The sequence below is a fragment of the Triplophysa rosa genome, linkage group LG11, assembly GCF_024868665.1.
Source record: "Triplophysa rosa linkage group LG11, Trosa_1v2, whole genome shotgun sequence".
Classification (NCBI taxonomy): Eukaryota; Metazoa; Chordata; class Actinopteri; order Cypriniformes; family Nemacheilidae; genus Triplophysa; species Triplophysa rosa.
Window position 1 is genome coordinate 5,065,668 of NC_079900.1, and position 17,566 is coordinate 5,083,233.

The 17,566-nt window shown below is 41.9% G+C and overlaps 1 protein-coding gene across 1 annotated transcript; it reads right to left on the reverse strand.

Moving 5' to 3' along the window:
• Positions 1–642: 642 nt before the first annotated feature.
• On the reverse strand, positions 643–17,229 carry smarca4a (SWI/SNF related, matrix associated, actin dependent regulator of chromatin, subfamily a, member 4a). Its single transcript, XM_057345947.1, has 34 exons — positions 17,119–17,229; positions 15,131–15,401; positions 14,913–15,045; positions 14,297–14,749; positions 14,097–14,195; positions 13,713–13,968; positions 13,477–13,603; positions 13,169–13,342; positions 12,868–13,041; positions 12,570–12,737; positions 12,410–12,460; positions 12,010–12,140; positions 11,809–11,863; positions 8,096–8,205; positions 7,821–7,968; positions 7,566–7,729; positions 7,030–7,096; positions 6,342–6,452; positions 6,016–6,258; positions 5,818–5,931; positions 5,615–5,722; positions 5,441–5,527; positions 5,308–5,354; positions 4,996–5,162; positions 4,745–4,908; positions 4,432–4,659; positions 4,214–4,291; positions 3,894–4,112; positions 3,557–3,819; positions 3,334–3,439; positions 3,085–3,186; positions 2,873–3,005; positions 2,665–2,801; positions 643–2,540 (listed from the first exon to the last, which is right to left on the reverse strand). The coding sequence occupies exons 2-34, from the start codon at positions 15,338–15,340 to the stop codon at positions 2,508–2,510; spliced, it is 4,860 nt and encodes a 1,619-aa protein (XP_057201930.1). The 5' UTR covers positions 15,341–15,401; positions 17,119–17,229; the 3' UTR covers positions 643–2,507.
• Between the last annotated feature and the right edge of the window lie 337 nt (positions 17,230–17,566).

The following is a 17,566-nucleotide window of genomic DNA, read 5'->3' on the forward strand; positions in this document are numbered from 1 at the left end:
TTGAGAACTACTGGTATACACCACCATGGTTGTATTTGTTTTTCTTCTCTCTTTAAGCTGACTGTAACAGTTAAAACAGGTTTACAGGAGGAAGAGACACCTTCATTTGTACTCAGGGATTGCAATGCGAGTAACAGATGGCCTTTGAGCAAGTCAGGCTATTTAGTTTACATGAGTAAACATCAGTGGCATGTACAGATCAAATAAACTATTCATCCACTTTGACTTTCCAATGTTCTATATTATCTCTATTTCTTGTATCCCTCTGTAAAACTCTTTTATAAAGCATGCATGCTGTTCTTTACATGATGTACACTATGCCATCAAATATTTAGTATCCACAATAAACACTCCACCGTTGTTACTCATGTCTGGGAAAGCCTCTTGGCTAATTCCGTTACTATGGATCATCTTGTCTGGCTACTTTTTTTTGGAGGACAGCCAATTTTGGGTAGATTTGCCTTCCTATGTTTTCTCATCCTGTATATGTTTGACTTGTTCTTATCTGGGGCACATTCAGTGCCTCGAGTATCGGCTGATGTTCTCGCCCAGGCTGTATTCTTTAAGAACTTTCTTAAAGAAGTTTAAGAACTAAGACACAGATTACCCAAAATCTTGTGAAACAAAAGAACAAGCAGGTGGAGTCTAATAACTAAACAAACATCTTTAATATATCAGGAGAGATGAAGGTGTGTCAAAGCGAAACACGTTACAGTATTTTAAGGGTGTGAATAATTTATATATAATGTTTAGAGCTTGTACTACAGCAACGATCACATTATTATTTTACAAAATAAACCTTTACCAGATAAAACACTTGAGGGGAATCAGTCATTAAAACAGTATTACCAAGATATAGGAAATTGAACAATAAAACTCTGTGAGAAGTGTCATTTGAAACTGTGAAAACAACAACAGCACAATGCAATTAAAAACTGAGGTTTCAATACAGAAATGCACATAAACGGTCCACATTACATGAATGTATGAAATGTTTTTTTAGAAACCAAGATCCTGTTAGATCACTATGTCTCCAGTTTTTTTGTTTATAAGTGAGTAAATACAAAAATAGGGCAAAGTATATCATTTATATAAGGGAAACGCATGCATCTTGGATAACTTATTTTTCGAAAGGCTAAACTGATTTAACCATGCACCCTTAGTATAAAAACTATACAACATGATTTTCTCTTGAGAATTTACCTTTAATTCAAGGATATAGAGAAAAATGGTCGGAGATGGTTGAGCTTGCCTGAACTTCTGATTTGCATCAAGACCCAACGAAACAAAGCACATTTAGCCAAACAAACCCCACAGACACCAAAGCAAGTCTTTCGGTGTATTATTTTCCAAAGCTACAACTGACTTAGTGAGCAAGGCTCTTGTATTCTATGCAACTGCTTTAAATCTTTTTTACTTTTGGACGACAGCACCACTTGGTGTTCAAAGATAAGACTTCTGCATACCATCGCCTATTTCAATTGAGGGTGTAACTTTTTTGTGTGACAGACACGAGCGATACTGTACGCTTATGGTGTTATTTTGGATAGATGTACACTAGACGTGTGTAGACTAGACACCCCAAAATGAAAATTCTGTTCACCCTCTTGTCATTTCAAACCCGTGTGACTTTCTTTCAAATTATATTTTGAAAAACGTTGTTAACCGGCACCCCTTTACTTCTATTGTAAGGACACAAAACCAATGCAAGTGAATGGGGGCCGTTTAACAACATTCTTGAAAATATCTTCTTTTGTGTTCTGCATAAGAAACAAAGTCATAAAGGTTTGAAATGACAAAAGGGTGAGTCAATGATGACAGAATTTTAACTTTTGGGTGAACTATCATTTTAACACTAGAACACAATCCTGCACACCCGTCCAAAAACACTCAACCACACTGTATTTCTGAGATGTCTTTATTGTGCATTTTGGAATTCCAGTGACACTGACACAATACAGAATCCTACAGCCTATTGTCCCCCATCTCTCCTGACAGTAAATCTAGTACAAGTACCTTAATCCCCCTTTTAATTTAAACAAGAGCAAGAGAAAAACTGAACGAGAAGAAACCGGCAAACATGCATTCTGGGCTCTGGGGTGAGGTGGGGACTTTCACACTGCTAAAAACAATAAGGAGGACATATAAACATGAACCCCTCTTACGGTTCACGGCCACTCGGATATCTGTCCATCTTATGTCACTTTAGTGAGACAAATAATAAAAACAACAAATATGGAAAAACAAAACCGCTCGATACTTAAACTGTCTTACTATACATAAATGAAGATCGTCTGCTTAAATATGCAAGTGAAAGATTTTTGTTGGTTTTTATATTTAATTCTGATTGAATGGTTTCGTGTAATTCCGCTCTAAAAAGTCGCTCATCTAGAGAAAACTAGGCCCTTCAGGAATGGCCGTCAGGAGTTGGTCTGTAGAGTTTTACGTCAACGTTGTACTGGCGGCAGCAGAAGTGGGCAAGAGATATGATTGGTCCATTGGGAGCTTTAATCATCGTCGCTGCCGCTAGCTGAATGCTCCTGTGAGAAAGCCGAGAGACAAATGAGCATCGCCGGCCACCTCACCATAAGATACACGTGTAATGATTTAAACATTGGAATACGACTAAGTACTTATGTTATGTCAACCATTTAAAATAAGCACCTCTTCTTGATCCTCCTCAGTGTCATCGTCACTGACGACAGGTTTAGGGCGTGAGCTCCGGCCGGTTCGTCGCCTGCCTTTCCCTCTCTCCACCTTTTCCTTTCGACTCAGCTTAATCTTCACCTTCACCGAACGAGCTAAAACACACACACATACACCATGAACATGTGCACTTTAAGCCCAGATTTCACCAATGATCACTACTCACATTCCGACTCGGATCCCTCATCAAGCTCGTCCTCTTCCTCCTCACTGTCCTCTCCCTCGCTCTCTTCCTCTTTCTCGATCTTCTGTCGCACGCTGGTAAACACGGACTGCAGCACGATGGAGTCCTCGTAGATCTGAAATATGCGACGATTGCTTAAATGAATCTGAAAGGAACCCACGTAAATCTGCTAGAAGTCAAAAACAAGGCGTTACCAGCGATCCCTCTAGGTTGAAGGTCTGAGCGTTCTGGCACAGAAGCATGACGTCCTTCTCCAGGTCATTTAGACCGCGGTACTTGTGGCTCCTTATACGCTCCTGGAAAGATAACAGAACGTGATTCACATGATTTAATAAAAACTCAACATACTGATGGTGATTTTAATTAAAATTTCATTCTAACTCACGAAATTAAGATTCATTCGTTGTAAAAAAACTGGAAACAAATTAAAAGTCTTGTCATACCTTGATCTTCCTGAAGTCCACAGGTTTGCGGATGAGCTCGTAATATTCGGGCAGCTCTTTGCGAGAGGGAAGCTGAATAAACACTTCACTCAGTTGCCTTCCGTTACTGCAAAATACAGAAAGAACGAACAGCTTAAGACAACAAAACATTTATATTACCTAAAAAATAAATAGACCAAAAGTGTCTGTAGAAGCGCTGGCGAAGAAACAAGAACCCACTAACCCGTCTTTGTATTTGATTACGGCATCCACGGTCTTCTTCATCTTCTTGGTGAGTGCCAGAGGGTTGGGCGAAAGTTTTTCAGCAGGAGGACGGCCACGTTTCTTTTGCTTCTTAGTATCATCATCTTTATCTCTGCTCCGCCCACTGGAGCTGGGCGTGGCCGGCCCTGGAAGGTCAAGGTCACGGTCGCGCTTCCTCTTCCGGGTTGTCTTTTTGTGGCGCACTTCCTCCTCAATTTCATCAAGGGTTCCTTCCTCGATAGCCTGCGAGAGCCCGGTATGTAAATACCCTTGCTGTTTTGTAATAAAATGGCAATTAGTGAAAAATCGTCATTCACCTTTAGCCATTGCTTCTCTGTGAGCGAGTCGCTGTAGTCCACTTCCTTCCTCTGACGGGAGCCACGGCCGAACATCTTCTCCTCCTCTTCCTCGCAGGTCAGCCTTTCCACTTCTGCATCGTCCTTCATGATCCACGTGGGCAGCTCATCCTCCTCCATCAGTCTGGGTCTGCGCTTCGGGTTGCGAGCTTCTTCGCGGCGACGGTCTAGATCCATGCGCTGGAGGGACAGAAGACGATTACAATTCACTCCAAATGGTAAAAGAATGAAGACAAATCGTCGTTTAATTGAGAATCTCTAAATTAAGTAGCGCTGCAGACCATGAAGTGATCGAACTCTTCCTCGCTTCTGGCGATCATCTGGTTCACGGTCTCATCATCAGGCACCTCATCTTCCTCCTGAATAGTGAGAGAAAAGAAAACTGAGGCAAAACACTTCATTTCAATTGCACGAGTTTAAAAAAAGCCAACGTTTTGATGCATGATTTTAAACCGTAACAAAATATCAGTGCGGTTTTATTTGAAATGAGGGTCTATACCTCATCCTGCTCCTCGTGCTCCAGGATGGCCTGCAGGAAAGCTCTGCGCTCATGGCTGGAGGACTTCTGGTCAAACATACCGGCCTGGATGACCTTTTGGTCCACGTTGAGTTTGTATTTGGCAGCGGCCAAGATCTTCTCCTCCACGCTGTTCACGGTACAGAGACGCAGCACACGCACCTCGTTCTGCTGCCCGATGCGATGGGCTCGATCTTGAGCCTGCAGATCCTGCGAGACGACATCGAGAAATGATACATCCAATACCAGACCGAGATCAAACTATGACAGAGAAGGGAAATAGACCGAGACCGACCTGGTGAGGGTTCCAGTCACTGTCAAAGATGATAACGGTGTCGGCAGTCTGCAGGTTCAAACCCAAACCTCCCGCTCTGGTGCTCAGCAAGAAAATGAAGTACTGATAGGATGGATCATTAAAGTTCTTCAGCAACGTGCCGCGATCTTCAGCTTTAGTGGTTCCTACAGACACAACGTAAGAGGAAAATAAGAACCACGTCCGCTACTGGAAGCAAACCTGTCAGTGAATCCCCTTAAAAGTAGGCTCACCGTCCAAGCGCAGGTACTTGAAGTTGCGGAAGGAGAAGTAGTCTTCCATGATGGTCATGAGAGTGGTCATCTGACAGAAGAGCAGCACTTTGTGGTTGGTGGCTCGGAGTTTGGGCAGGATACGGTCCAGCAGCTCAAATTTACCAGAGGCCCGGTACAGATCAGCTCTGTGATGGAGCAGAATACAAATGAGACTTTTCATGCACAAACGTAAACAAAGATCCCCAAAGTAATATTGCGGTTAAAGCAAAAACAAGACGTTAATAAACTTAAAAGATGAAATCTAAAAAAGGTGGAAACATTTCGGCTTACCCCTGAACAATGCCCCCGCTGAACCCAAGGTGTTCCGAGAAGGATTCCTGCAAAAAGTACCACAAAACATATACAAGAAACCTGTGTACAAAATAGGAAAGGCCTCAAAGGAAAGAGTGAAATGAACAAGTACCTCGATGTGTTGGAACATGTAAGGGTGGTTACAGATCTTCCTCAGCTGCATAATGGTGTTCATCAGAGTCTTCGTGCCTCCTTTACCCTGTTAGAGACGGAAGAAAAAGTCAGGTTCTCCTGAAAGCATACACCGAAGATCTGCACATGTTGGAGAAGTCTCGACAACACTCGCCTTCTTGTCCTTCTCTGATCCGTCGGTGAGCAGCACTCCTTTAGCCTGCATGTGTCTATACAGAACTCTCTGCAGGGCCGACATGTCACATTTGATCACATACTCCACCTGAACACAGAGAGAGGGGAAGAAATGAACAGATGTACAATTCGTAAAGCCAAGGGTTTATACGACAGGTAGCTGCACTTGTGCATGTTACAAACCTTCTCAGGCAGCTGGGCCTCCACTTCCTTCTTCAGCCTCCTGAGCAGGAAGGGGCGCAGCACTTTGTGCAGACGTCGGATAATCAGAATGGTCTCTTCCTCGTTCAGGTCCACCTAGAAAACCAGAAGAGTTCAACCACCACTCACCATTCACAATATTCAACCAGACTCATGCGTCTTCACACAGAATGACGTTACCTTCTCTCCAGTCATGGCGAACGGAGCGTTGAACCACTGCTCAAAGGTGCTGCAGCTCTTGAAGATGGTGGGCAGCAGGAAGTTGAGCAGCGCCCAGAGCTCGGGCAGCTTGTTCTGCAGCGGCGTGCCGGTGAGCAGTACACGCCGCGGCGCCAGATAGTGCGTGTTTAACACCTGAGTCAGTTTGCAATGATGGTTCTTCATACGATGCCCCTCGTCCACGATCATGTACTTCCAACGCAGCTAAACGAAGCAGATGACACATCACTAACTGAACGAATCGTTCACTATTTAAAAAAAGAAATAAGGAGCATAAAGGAAAGTACCTTGGCTAGCACTTGCTTGTCTTTGATGATATATTCGTAAGTAGTGATCAGCACATTAAACTTGCCGTTACGCAAAATGGGCAAGAACGCTCGGCGAGCAGCTGGAGAGCCCTGAGAAATAAAACGAGCAAACACAATGAGGACTTGGACTCTCTCGGTAATGCCCTATAAATGCTCCAGTTATGTGTCAAACATTTTCCAGAAATAAGTAACAGAAAAAAATCCCTTTTCAGTGGTAAGCGACACTGATCTTAAATGGACATTTCCCTCAAAAATGAAAATTCTGTCATTTACTCACCCTCGAGTTGTTCCAAATCTGTATTAATTTCTTTGTTCTGATGAAGACGGAGAAAGATATTTGGAAGAATGCTTAAGACCATTGACTACCATAGTAGGAAAAATGACAATGGTAGTCAAAAGTGCTCCAGAACAGTTTGCTTTCCAACATTATTCAAAATATCTTCTTTTGTGTTTAACAGAACAACGAAATTTATAAAGCAATTTTTCGTACTATGTAGTCAATGGGGGGAAAGAAGTGTTTGGTTACAAGCATTCTTCCAAATATCTTTCTCCGTCTTCATCAGAACAAAGACATGTAAACAGATTTGGAACAACTCGAGGTCGAGTAAATTATGACAGAATTGTTATTTTTGGGTGAACAGAATAAATGTGGAATTAAATGTATCACCTTGTAAGAAATTTTCACCACAGACGGAGCCCATTTATCAAACTCGTACACCCAGTTGGACAGAGTGCTGTAGGAGAGAGAAAACAAATAAGAACAAACAAGTGATCATTTTTCTGGGCTGAAATATTAGCAACATTTAGGGATGCACCAACATTTGGACCCTATAAAATTCTCATAAAATCGTTTTTTATCATAAAAAAGCTGAAAATAAACAAAAAACTATTTGACTACCGTTTTGCCTATAGTTTTCTATAACTAATTTAGATACTTGTTAGAAAATGTGCTACAATCGATTGTTGCAGTCTGTTGCAACCGCATGAGTATTGTTTTAAAATATTTTCTTTCCAAATTTGGGCTAACTTTCAATAAAACAGAGATAATAGTTTTTAATTTAAATTCAATTCATGAAAAAATTAAAATGATTTTAAAGTTTCGATTTGCAGCCAAGTGCATCTTTTCAGACCAGACTATAATTTACATGCATCATCAATAACAAAACCATTATGGCAGACGACCATCAGATAGAACAGACTCACGAGAGAGGAACGATAATGAGGAAGGGCCCGTTGACTCGCTTGTTCTCCATGAGGTAGGTGATGAGCGCGATGGTCTGGATGGTTTTCCCCAAACCCATTTCATCAGCCAGAATTCCATTCAAGTTATTATTATACAGAGACACCAGCCACTCCAAGCCTTTGATCTGCAGACAGAACAGATGCAATTCAACAAATCTCTCTAATGACGCAGAGAATCGGGGAAATAAAACTGAACGGCTGTTTTTATATTTGTACCTGGTACTGTTTGAGTATTCCGTTCACCAGCAGGGGCGACTGTCTATCCACCTTCTCAGTGACTGCGTGAGCCACGGCGTAGTATGACTGCAGGCCGCGAGCGAAGGCCGCGCTACCGTATTCATCATCGACATCCTGCTTGGCGTCACTGTGAAGGATATGGTGGAGTTTATTTCCTTGTTGTCTACACGTAATACCAGACTAACAGAATGTTGTACAGAGAAGATCAACATTGTCTACAGACCATCTGGACGCATGATGGAAGTTCTACTCACTCGATGATGTGACGGACATCTTCGCAGCACACATCTTCGCTGTCTGGATCTGGGATCTTCTTTTTCTCATCTGAGGTCTGAGAAGGCTGATGCTGTTCATCCTCTTCATCCTTTACAGAGAACGCCACAAAAATGCAATCTATTCCAGCGATATGCAAAACATTTTGGACTTCCATAATGCTATTTCCAGGTATCCGGCTAATCCGGAATTATGTATACATGGCCTAGGTACAACCTGTTAAAGCTAATTCAGGGATGCAAACTCATCGGGGTGAAAAAAGGTGACTATGATGCAGATAGATAGATAGATAGATAGATAGATAGATAGATAGATAGATAGATAGATAGATAGATAGATAGATAGATAGATACAATAAATTGGGGTATTTTATAACAGCTTAGGACTCGGCTCAACCAATCAGAATCAAGGACCAGAACTGACCATTTTATAAACATGAATGAACAACTGTCAAACTTGTATACTATTTGCACAGGATTCCTGTTACCATAGAGAAAGATTTAAATTTAAACAAAATATTTATTTTTACACAAGAGGTTGCGTTGTAACAACAACATTAGGTGTAATACTATCTGCAGTGCTGTACTAAAAACCAAACGCAACACTCACATGCGTGCAGTATGTTACACAAGAAATCTGGCGTTGCATTGTGGCGTCTATGAACGCTTGTCAGGGCTGTACTGTGCGACATATAAAATCGGTCTGTGCAAAGAATAAATTTAATAGTGTAGCACGCGTGCGATACAGTTCATGTGTGAGGTTAACTAATGGCACATCACTATTTATTTTCATTTTTATTTGTTTTTGCAATTAAAACGTGTTGTCCAGGTGCATCGAGTCCATCGATCTAGAGCCCTATGATCTGCGTAATCGCGTAAGCGAAATTCTACTATTTAAATGTCATCTGCTTGTTCTGCGTCTTTATGAGTGAATGAGTTGCACACTTTAACATGTTACAAGCGTGACACTCGTGGATTTGTCTGTATCTAGTGAGTGTTTCACTGTTTGAGTGAAGCTACTATCAAACACACTGAAACTCAAGCGTCCTCGTGACAACCCGTCAAAATAAAAAGTCAGAATAATTTCAACCAGATGAAAAAATATTTACTTAAAAAAGTAAATTTATAAACTGTAGTAAACACCAACCATAGTATACTTTAATATTTACTATAGTAAGGTTAAATTATACTATAAGACAAGAATTTTACTGCAGTATAATGTAGTAAATACTATACTGTACAGTAGTAAATACATTTGTCCATAAAAATACTGTAATATACTAAAGCATTGAAAATACACTCCAAAAAATGAAAATGAAAAAAATGATATGGCCCTAATTTATCCATTTGTAGAAGGTGAATGTCCTTTTTCAGTTACCTGTCTATTTATGTGATGACCTGCACTTGTATTTTTTAAAAGATGATAACAGACGTAAACTTGTACTACTGTTTGGCCTGTTCTACAAAACTTTAAATCTCTGTAGCGCCTGTGCTATGTGCAAAAAAAGGAAATATTTTGTGATTAAGGTTTTGGTTTAAAACCAAGTTTTTAACCAAGTTTACGTACATAAACGGTGTAAAAACATTTTCATTTTCTAATAATAGGCAGTTACTATTACGTTACTTCTTGACTGACTCTCAAATGATTCGTTCGGCGATTCATCGGTCTAATCCCCTCCTTTCTGTCAGCCTACTCTGATCTGATTGGTCAGATGGTCTAGTCTGCTGTCATTGGTTTACCACGTGCAGTGTCGCAAATGGAACGTAGACGGGCATTACACGGAGTGACGCGAATCTGATTCAGAACTGAAATTAGAACAACAGACAACTCGTTCGCGTGATTCAGAGTCGACTCCTCTTTTTCCAACCCAATAACTTTCTTATTCGTTCACTTTTAGCTTTACAACTAGGCAGACTGCTTACATTCACACACAGCAACATTACACACTCCATGAAATGTCATTCTAAGGACATTATAATAGTTACTCGCTAACGTACAGCCCTGCTTGTAGACTATCTACTATTGTGTAGATAGATTGACTGTGCAAAACATTACAAAGCAGTATACCGTCAACTCCGTGCACTCATTAGCACATTTAACGTTACGGGGAGTGACGGATGACGCGAGTCGTGACAGACAACTAGTTGTCCAGTACGATTCTTTTTACACATCAGGGCTTCTCCATAAATGCAGTGATAGCGGCTGTCACAGTGCGTTTACTAAGGCCCTATGAAATCCATATGATTTTTCCCAAAATCTGTTTTTTCCCGTTTTTATTTTTCTGGATTCTGCGTTTTCGTCTTTACTGTACAATAGTAAGTAATATATTCACCCACATGAACAAATATTTCAGTAAACTATAGTATTCACCTATAAACTATATAAAAAAAACTACAGTGGATACTTTGAACCATAAAGGAAAAAATCTGTAATAGGGTATAATGTACTTAACTATGTTAATAAACCATCTTACTAGTACATTTTTCTTTTTGTTTCAGGTCTGCTTATTTGAAATACTATTTTTAATAAAGTAATGTTTTTTTTAAATAAGTGCCATTTTTATCATTTTACTAGCACATTAACTACCATTTACTAAAGTAAATAAAATACTAAGTTGTCAAATAAAAAAAAAACAAGGGGGGTGGTGTGGTAAAATGTAGGTGTTATAATTTATTGAAGTTAACCTGACTTTTATTTTGACAGATCACCGTAAAAGTTCTTTGAGAGTAACTTCAATGCAGTTGAAAACTTCACACAAGGCATTACGCAGTACACGCAATCTAACCACTTTTAATGCAGACACTCAAAACAAGCAGATTATTTGAATAATTCTAACGTTATTCATAGCACAATTTGCATTTTGTTAGCTGTTCAGCGCTACTTTCTGGTTAAGAAGTAATACATTAGCCAAATTCTATGCCATTCCGTGTTATACAGCAAATTCCGTTTTCATGACTGGATTCCGTCCGCGTTTTCCGCATTGCGGAAAACATAGGGCCCAAGTTACACAGTTACCCCATATTATGTTTCTTGGGTATGCTCCATACCTTTCAAGGCAAACAAACCAGCGGGCCTTTACCTGTTTCTTAGTGACGGCTGTGTTGAAGTAAGTCAGAAATGCGCAGGTTCTGCGCAATTAGATTACATCTAATATTGATTCACGAGTTGAGTATGTGCGCTCAATCTGCGCAGCATTCAAAACATAACCCGCAAACTGGCTAGTGATTTGACATCGTTACCACAATGTCTGGACATGATTCTCATAATTTCATTCACCGCGACCCCATCCAAAGTCTCACAGACGCCCCTCACCCCTCATTTTCAAAAACTCATTGGATCTAGACGAATCACAATAATGACCCATTTTAGATCCAAAACGGCGAATTTCGCCGAAAGGTGACAAGTTGGCATCCCTGGAATTTGTGGTTACATTAAAACAAATACTGCTTATTCGAAGATTACGTGTACAGTACAACCTCCAAAAAACTACATTTTCAAGAAAGGAAAATGAATTGAATTCTGTTTGCAATTTAACAGCAGCGGTATTTTGCTGTAAAATTACATCTGCTGGATTCATTTTCCTCAACGACCTACTTTTCTCAAAGACAGGCAAAATACGCCTGTTCGTGCTCCAAGCACAAGCAAACACCCCTTTAGAGAAGCTACACAAGATATGAGAGATGGACACCGATACCTCTTCCTCCTCTGAGCCACTATCTTCACTGTCTGACCGTGGGGCCACCTCGTACCTACAGACATTAAACATCGAGATCACAATCACGCACACTTTGTGCAGCACAAACACGTTTAAACATGGCGATTTAGACAATATCTCATAAAGATGATAAAAGCAAAAACATCTAGTTTCTCCAAATTAAAAATAAGCCACACCCACCCTGGATTCATCTCCAGCCAAGCATCCAGTTGTCCGGCTTTAGGAGCATCCATGCCGGTCAGGACCTTTCCGCTATTCACGTGAATCAACTTCACGGGCAGATCGCTCATTTGACTGGTCTCGTCCAGAGGCTGTGTATCACGACACAAAGAGCAAAACGGAGGTAAGACTTCAGATGATCAGTCACAGGAAAAAAAGAGTAAATGATTGATGGTGGCCAAAAACTGTTTGGTTACAAGCATTCTTCTACAAAACAAATAAATGTATACTATTCTGGAACAACTCAAGGGTGAGTAAATGACAGAATTTTTATTTTTGGGTAAACTGACCCTTTCAGCTAGAAAGCACATATAGCGATTTGATATAACCGACTTGGGTAACTGGAAGTAAGAGATCTCACCTCTCCATCTGGACCCAAAGCGGGAGCTCCGCCCTCCACAACCTCAGACTTCTGCGAGGAGAAAACACACAAAGACAACTTTGAGATCCTGAAGCAGAGATTTGAACAATCGTGTGATAAATAAGGACTAGCTCCTCTAGGGTTCCCTTTCTCATTTCACCTTCTTTTTCTTCTTCTTCTTCTTGTCCTTGAGGGCCTGCACGGCTTTGTGGGCACGCACGAGCTCGGTGAGGTTGGCCACGTACTCATCTGTCTGCTGCAGCAAGTAGGCCAGACGTTTGTCCTTCTTCTGGTCGATCAACTTCCTGTAACCCTCCTCATCCTCAGCCTGAATGAAGCACACACAAACATCTCAGCACATGCAGGTGTTTCTCGCTCAGACTGTTGGTACCAACGTGTTTTGGGAGTTGAAATGATACTAATGCATTTTGAAGGATGGAGAAAAGGTGTCGTCTCACCATCAGGCGCCTCATTCTCTCCTTCTCGATCCTCTCGTTCTCCTTCTTCTGCTCCCTCTCAGTGTTGGCGTGGTACGTGGCCACAGCTTTGGTCAACTTCTGCATCTTTCCGGTGATGGAGCGATGGTATTCCTTGAAGTCCTTTGCGTGCTGCAGGATGCTGTTGAGATACTCCTACGAGTGCAGCAAGACAAAAAGGTTTAGTGCGCAAGTTTGAATTATATTGTTTATTTTTTGTAATGTACTGCCACATCTGAATTTAAAGCTTGTTGGAAAGTTGTTTCACTGAACGGTTGTTTACCTGGTGTTTCTGTCTGCGCTTGCGTTCCTGCTCGATCTTCTGCTGTTTCTCTAGTTTCTCAGTGATACGAGCCTCACGGAGGGACTGTCTCTTGCTGCGTTTGTAGGCCTTGCCGTTCAGCGCCGTTTCGAGGGCCGTGTCACGTCTCATGCACACCACCACTTCCTGACGAAGCTGTGAGAGAGCGAAATGGATCAACGATGTGCATGAACCTTCTGACAATCTTTGGTGCTATATGAAGCATTTGGTATTATATTTTCATAAAATTATCTCTAAAAACATTCTAACACTAAAGAATGGCCAGCTACCTGTCTTTGAAAGTTCAGGAGCCTCAGTGCCTTCAGCTCAATGTTAGCTTTGGTCCTCAAGTCTCCAGCTAGAGAACCCGGAAGGTTCTCCAGGTCCTGAATGCGATGTGCAATACGAGCCTGTAGCCTGATGGATGAAACAAAGGCTTACATTTAACCGTTGAAGACAAAACTGCGCTTCATATCCAAATGCATAACAAAAGAGGACAACCTCTCAAAAAAATGTAACATCTCACCTGTACTCTCTTTCTTGAAGGATCTCCACCGGATCAAGGCCACGGGGTTTCTGGATGGGCGTGATGCGGTTCTGTTTCTGATGCAGCACCATAGGAGGCGGCTGGGGCGGTTGCCCTGGAGACTGGGTTTGAGGGGGCATGACGGGCGAGGCAGCGGGTGGAACTGAAGGTGGCACTGGAGAGGGGCGGCCAGTGGGCTGTGGAGGTATCAGCTTTTGTGGGCCACTGGCAGGAGCAGCAGCGCTCACCATGGGCCCTGTGGATGAAAATGTGATTAGCCACAAAATAAAACCATAACTCGTGACTGCTGTTCAGGTTTTGTAATGACAAGATGAAGGTTCAATTGAAAATTGTTGGTTAATATGAATCAACTCAAAGACTCACCTTCAGGCCATGATTTAGGTGGTCCATTAGGAGGTTGTCCCTGCAGGCCAGGGGGAACCCCTGAGGGTCCCGGAGGAGGCATGTTTGGTCCGACCATTCCTATAACATGCATAATAACAATTGTAAAAACCATTTTCATCGTCCTCATGGAAAACAGATTTTCTTTTTTCTCTGCAAAAAGTCTCGAGTTGTAATCTCACCATGTGGTCGATTATAATTGGGACCCCCAGGTCCTGGGCCACCCGGTCCAGGAGGGCCTGCTCCTTGTCCTGAGCCAGGGGGCATGTTGGGCATTCCCTGTTGCATACCCGGCATCGGTCTTTTCCCCTGTACTGCCATCTGCAAATGATCGGGAAGAGGCTGCCCACGCGCAAGCATCTTATAAGCCATGATCTGAGCCCGAAGTTGGTGGAGTTGGTTCTGGTTAAAAGGTGTGGCTCCCCCAGCAACACCAGGTCCTCCTGCGATGGGAGGTCCCGCACTGGGTCCCGCTACACCCGCACCTACGCTTCGGTTCTGACTCATGGCCTGTGGGTCACCACCCTCCATGGGTAAAGCGCCAGGGCCGGATGGCATCATGGGACCAGAGGGAGGACCGTTGGCAGGCACCGGACTTGGGGCGTGATCAGATCCTCCCAGAGGAGAGGGGTAACCTGGAAGAATTAAAAAAGCGGTCTTAAAACTTGAAACTACACAGATCTGACAACACAATTAAAAATTGGCTAGACATCATGTAAATGCGTATGTAAGTGTGGTTAACGTGTCCAAATATTTCTTGAGGGAACATTAAACATACATATGGTTTTAAATGCATACCTTGGGAATGTTGGTCCATAGGGCTGGGTGGTGGTCCCATGCCACTGTGCCCACCATGTCTCATGCCCATACCCTTCATTTGAGCGTAACGCTGATCTTCAGGAATGCCTTTCTCATGCATGCCTTCCATCGGCTTAAAAGACAAACATGACTCAATGATCCTGATCTCACAACAAAACCACAAATAAATCTGATATATACTAACGAAAGCCCAGTACCTTGTGCAGTGGGTGCATGCCATCCTGAGGGTAACCTGAGGGGCCCTGCGGAGGTAGAGGATGACCTGAGGAGGGGGGACCAGGGCTGGGGCCCATCATCCCGTGGGCAGAGCCAGGTGACGGTGCTAACATAGCTCCTGGAGATGGCCCAGGGCCTGGGGAAGGGCCCGGCCGAGGCGTCCCGCCCATAGGTGGGTCAGGGGTGGACATCTTTCAAAGCCGGAGGACGTGAGAGGAAGAAAAGTGTTGTCTTGTTGTATTTTAAGAAAGCCTGAGAAAAAAACATAAGATGCAATTTATTTATGATGGACAGCAAATGATGAGAAACACAGAACGGTGATACATCAAAGAATGGGGCTAGTTGTCACAACTTTTTGTAGCCAAGAATGTAAAATGACTGAATAAACAGTTAAATAATAATCTGCTATAATATTTATAACCATAGTGAACAAGGAGAATTTGACGAGAAAACGAAGCAAAAAGCCCTCGAAATGAGGCATGAAAATGGGCTAATGAATATGGACCTTAATGTATGTCACCACTAGCACACGCCATCTGGCTTACGTCTATTTAACATTTGCATTTAGATCTGCAATACGTCTGCTAAAGATCTGGAAAACATCTGCTGTGTAAAAACATCTTTGAAAGAGCAATTTTACATCCATTCTAAATCATCTTATAGATGTCTGACAGCAGACGTTCTCTGAGAAATATTGCAGATGAGCAAACTATGTATTGCAGATGTAAATGCAGACGTCAAATAGACGCAAGTCAGATGCATGTGTGCTATAATAAAACATTCAGCTGAGAATCACAAAGAAACATCATTTCATGTGGTATTTCCTAATTAAAGTAGGCAAAACAAAATTTGTCTCAGATCAAAATAAGCACCTGAAAATACCAACTGCAGTTTGATTGAAATTAATTGGAATGCAAAATAAAAACATGATTAAAAACGGAATTATCTCATTTTGGAACTATACTCTTCAGATATACATGTGAAACAGATAACACAATAATACAAAATGTACACAATTTCATTTAACAACTGAAACCCTGTTAACAAACTATTCGTAAGTTTATTTCCAAAACAGGCTTATATTTTTAAACCCTTTAATAACTTGTGATATAAATCAGACTGTCAGACTATAAAACGTTTTCAACAAAAAGCATGTCAGAAACATTAAATCGTATTTTTCCAAAGCTAAGTGGCATTAGCAGCCGGCTAGTGGTGATATTCAGCTAAGGTTGCACGTTAGCCTGCGAGCTAAACACTGCTAAACATTATCCAACAACATCTTGTAAGCTTTACAGTTTGCCTTAAACATTACACTAAATCACGACTTCGCTTCGATGGCATTGTATGAAATGTAAGTTAAGTATCCTGCGAACGACAGAAATTGTGATTTTATGTGCAACCTCACCAGAGAAGACGAGAAAGATCGAAGGTCTATTAAAACCCAGACGAGAAACAAAACGAGCTTTAATGGTTTAAAACGTCTCTCCTCGAGTCTTAATAGATATAGTGTGTGTTTAAGAAGTGCTGAAACCTATCAGAGCTTTTAAATCAAGTCTTTTAAGTAATATTCCACACAGAAAAGCATAGACAAAGAAACTCAAAAGCACCCGGTTGTATGTGTGATTACACAGTCGGCCATGCTGGGCTTCTCTATGGCTGTGTGTCTGCGTTTAATGTGGAATAATTCGAGTTATACATTGTTACTACAGAGGTAAATACCGCGAGCATCTTTTTTAAGTTGATTGATCCAACCCGCCTCCCGTACCCTCTGCCCGGTCCCTCGCTCTAGTAACATTTCCCAAACTTATTCATTCATCTGTCGCTGCTGCGTAATGTCGGTCAGACCTCACAGCAAACCGGCGAAAGAAATATTTGTCTCGCGCGTTACTCGTGTTTTACGAAGCATGCGCTGGATTGAAAAACCCACTCAGACATCGAGAAAGCTGGAGATGTTTGGAGCATGACTTACAGAATGTAAATTTGCGCCGGTCTCTTCTCCGTTCTCGTCGGCAAATCTAGAAACAAAGGGTTGCTCAGCCAGTTCCTTTTTTTTCTCCCTCTCGGTTCCCCCTCCCGTCGGGTCTGATTGTAGCTGTAGAGCGGCCTGAACGCATCAGTTACCGGCTCGCTAGCGCCCTCTTACCGCAGCGACCGGAAGTACTGTTGAAACGACTGCTGGGAGGAATGCGGACTGTGCGGCTCTATGGGGGATGGTACAATTTCCCGAGAACCTAATTTCAGAGGCCCATATTTTTTAATAATAACGGTGCGAAAACATATATTATTACAGTATAGTAACTTATATAATTAGTGTATACATTTTCTAATCATGGTGAAGGTACACTGCTTACAAAATGGCAAAACAGAAGCTACACAGTCAGCTCACAAATCTATTTAAATAAAATGAGTAACTTTTT

Excerpts from the sequence above, each read along its gene's own strand:
- smarca4a (XM_057345947.1), bottom strand. The coding sequence starts at position 15,340 with ATGTCCACCCCTGACCCACCTATGGGCGGGACGCCTCGGCCGGGCCCT. Across the intron at positions 12,461-12,569 it reads AGAAGAAGAAGAAAAAGAAG|AAGTCTGAGGTTGTGGAGGG; the intron begins GTGAAATGAGAA and ends TTCTCCTCGCAG. Across the intron at positions 6,259-6,341 it reads ACAAGCAAGTGCTAGCCAAG|CTGCGTTGGAAGTACATGAT; the intron begins GTACTTTCCTTT and ends TGCTTCGTTTAG.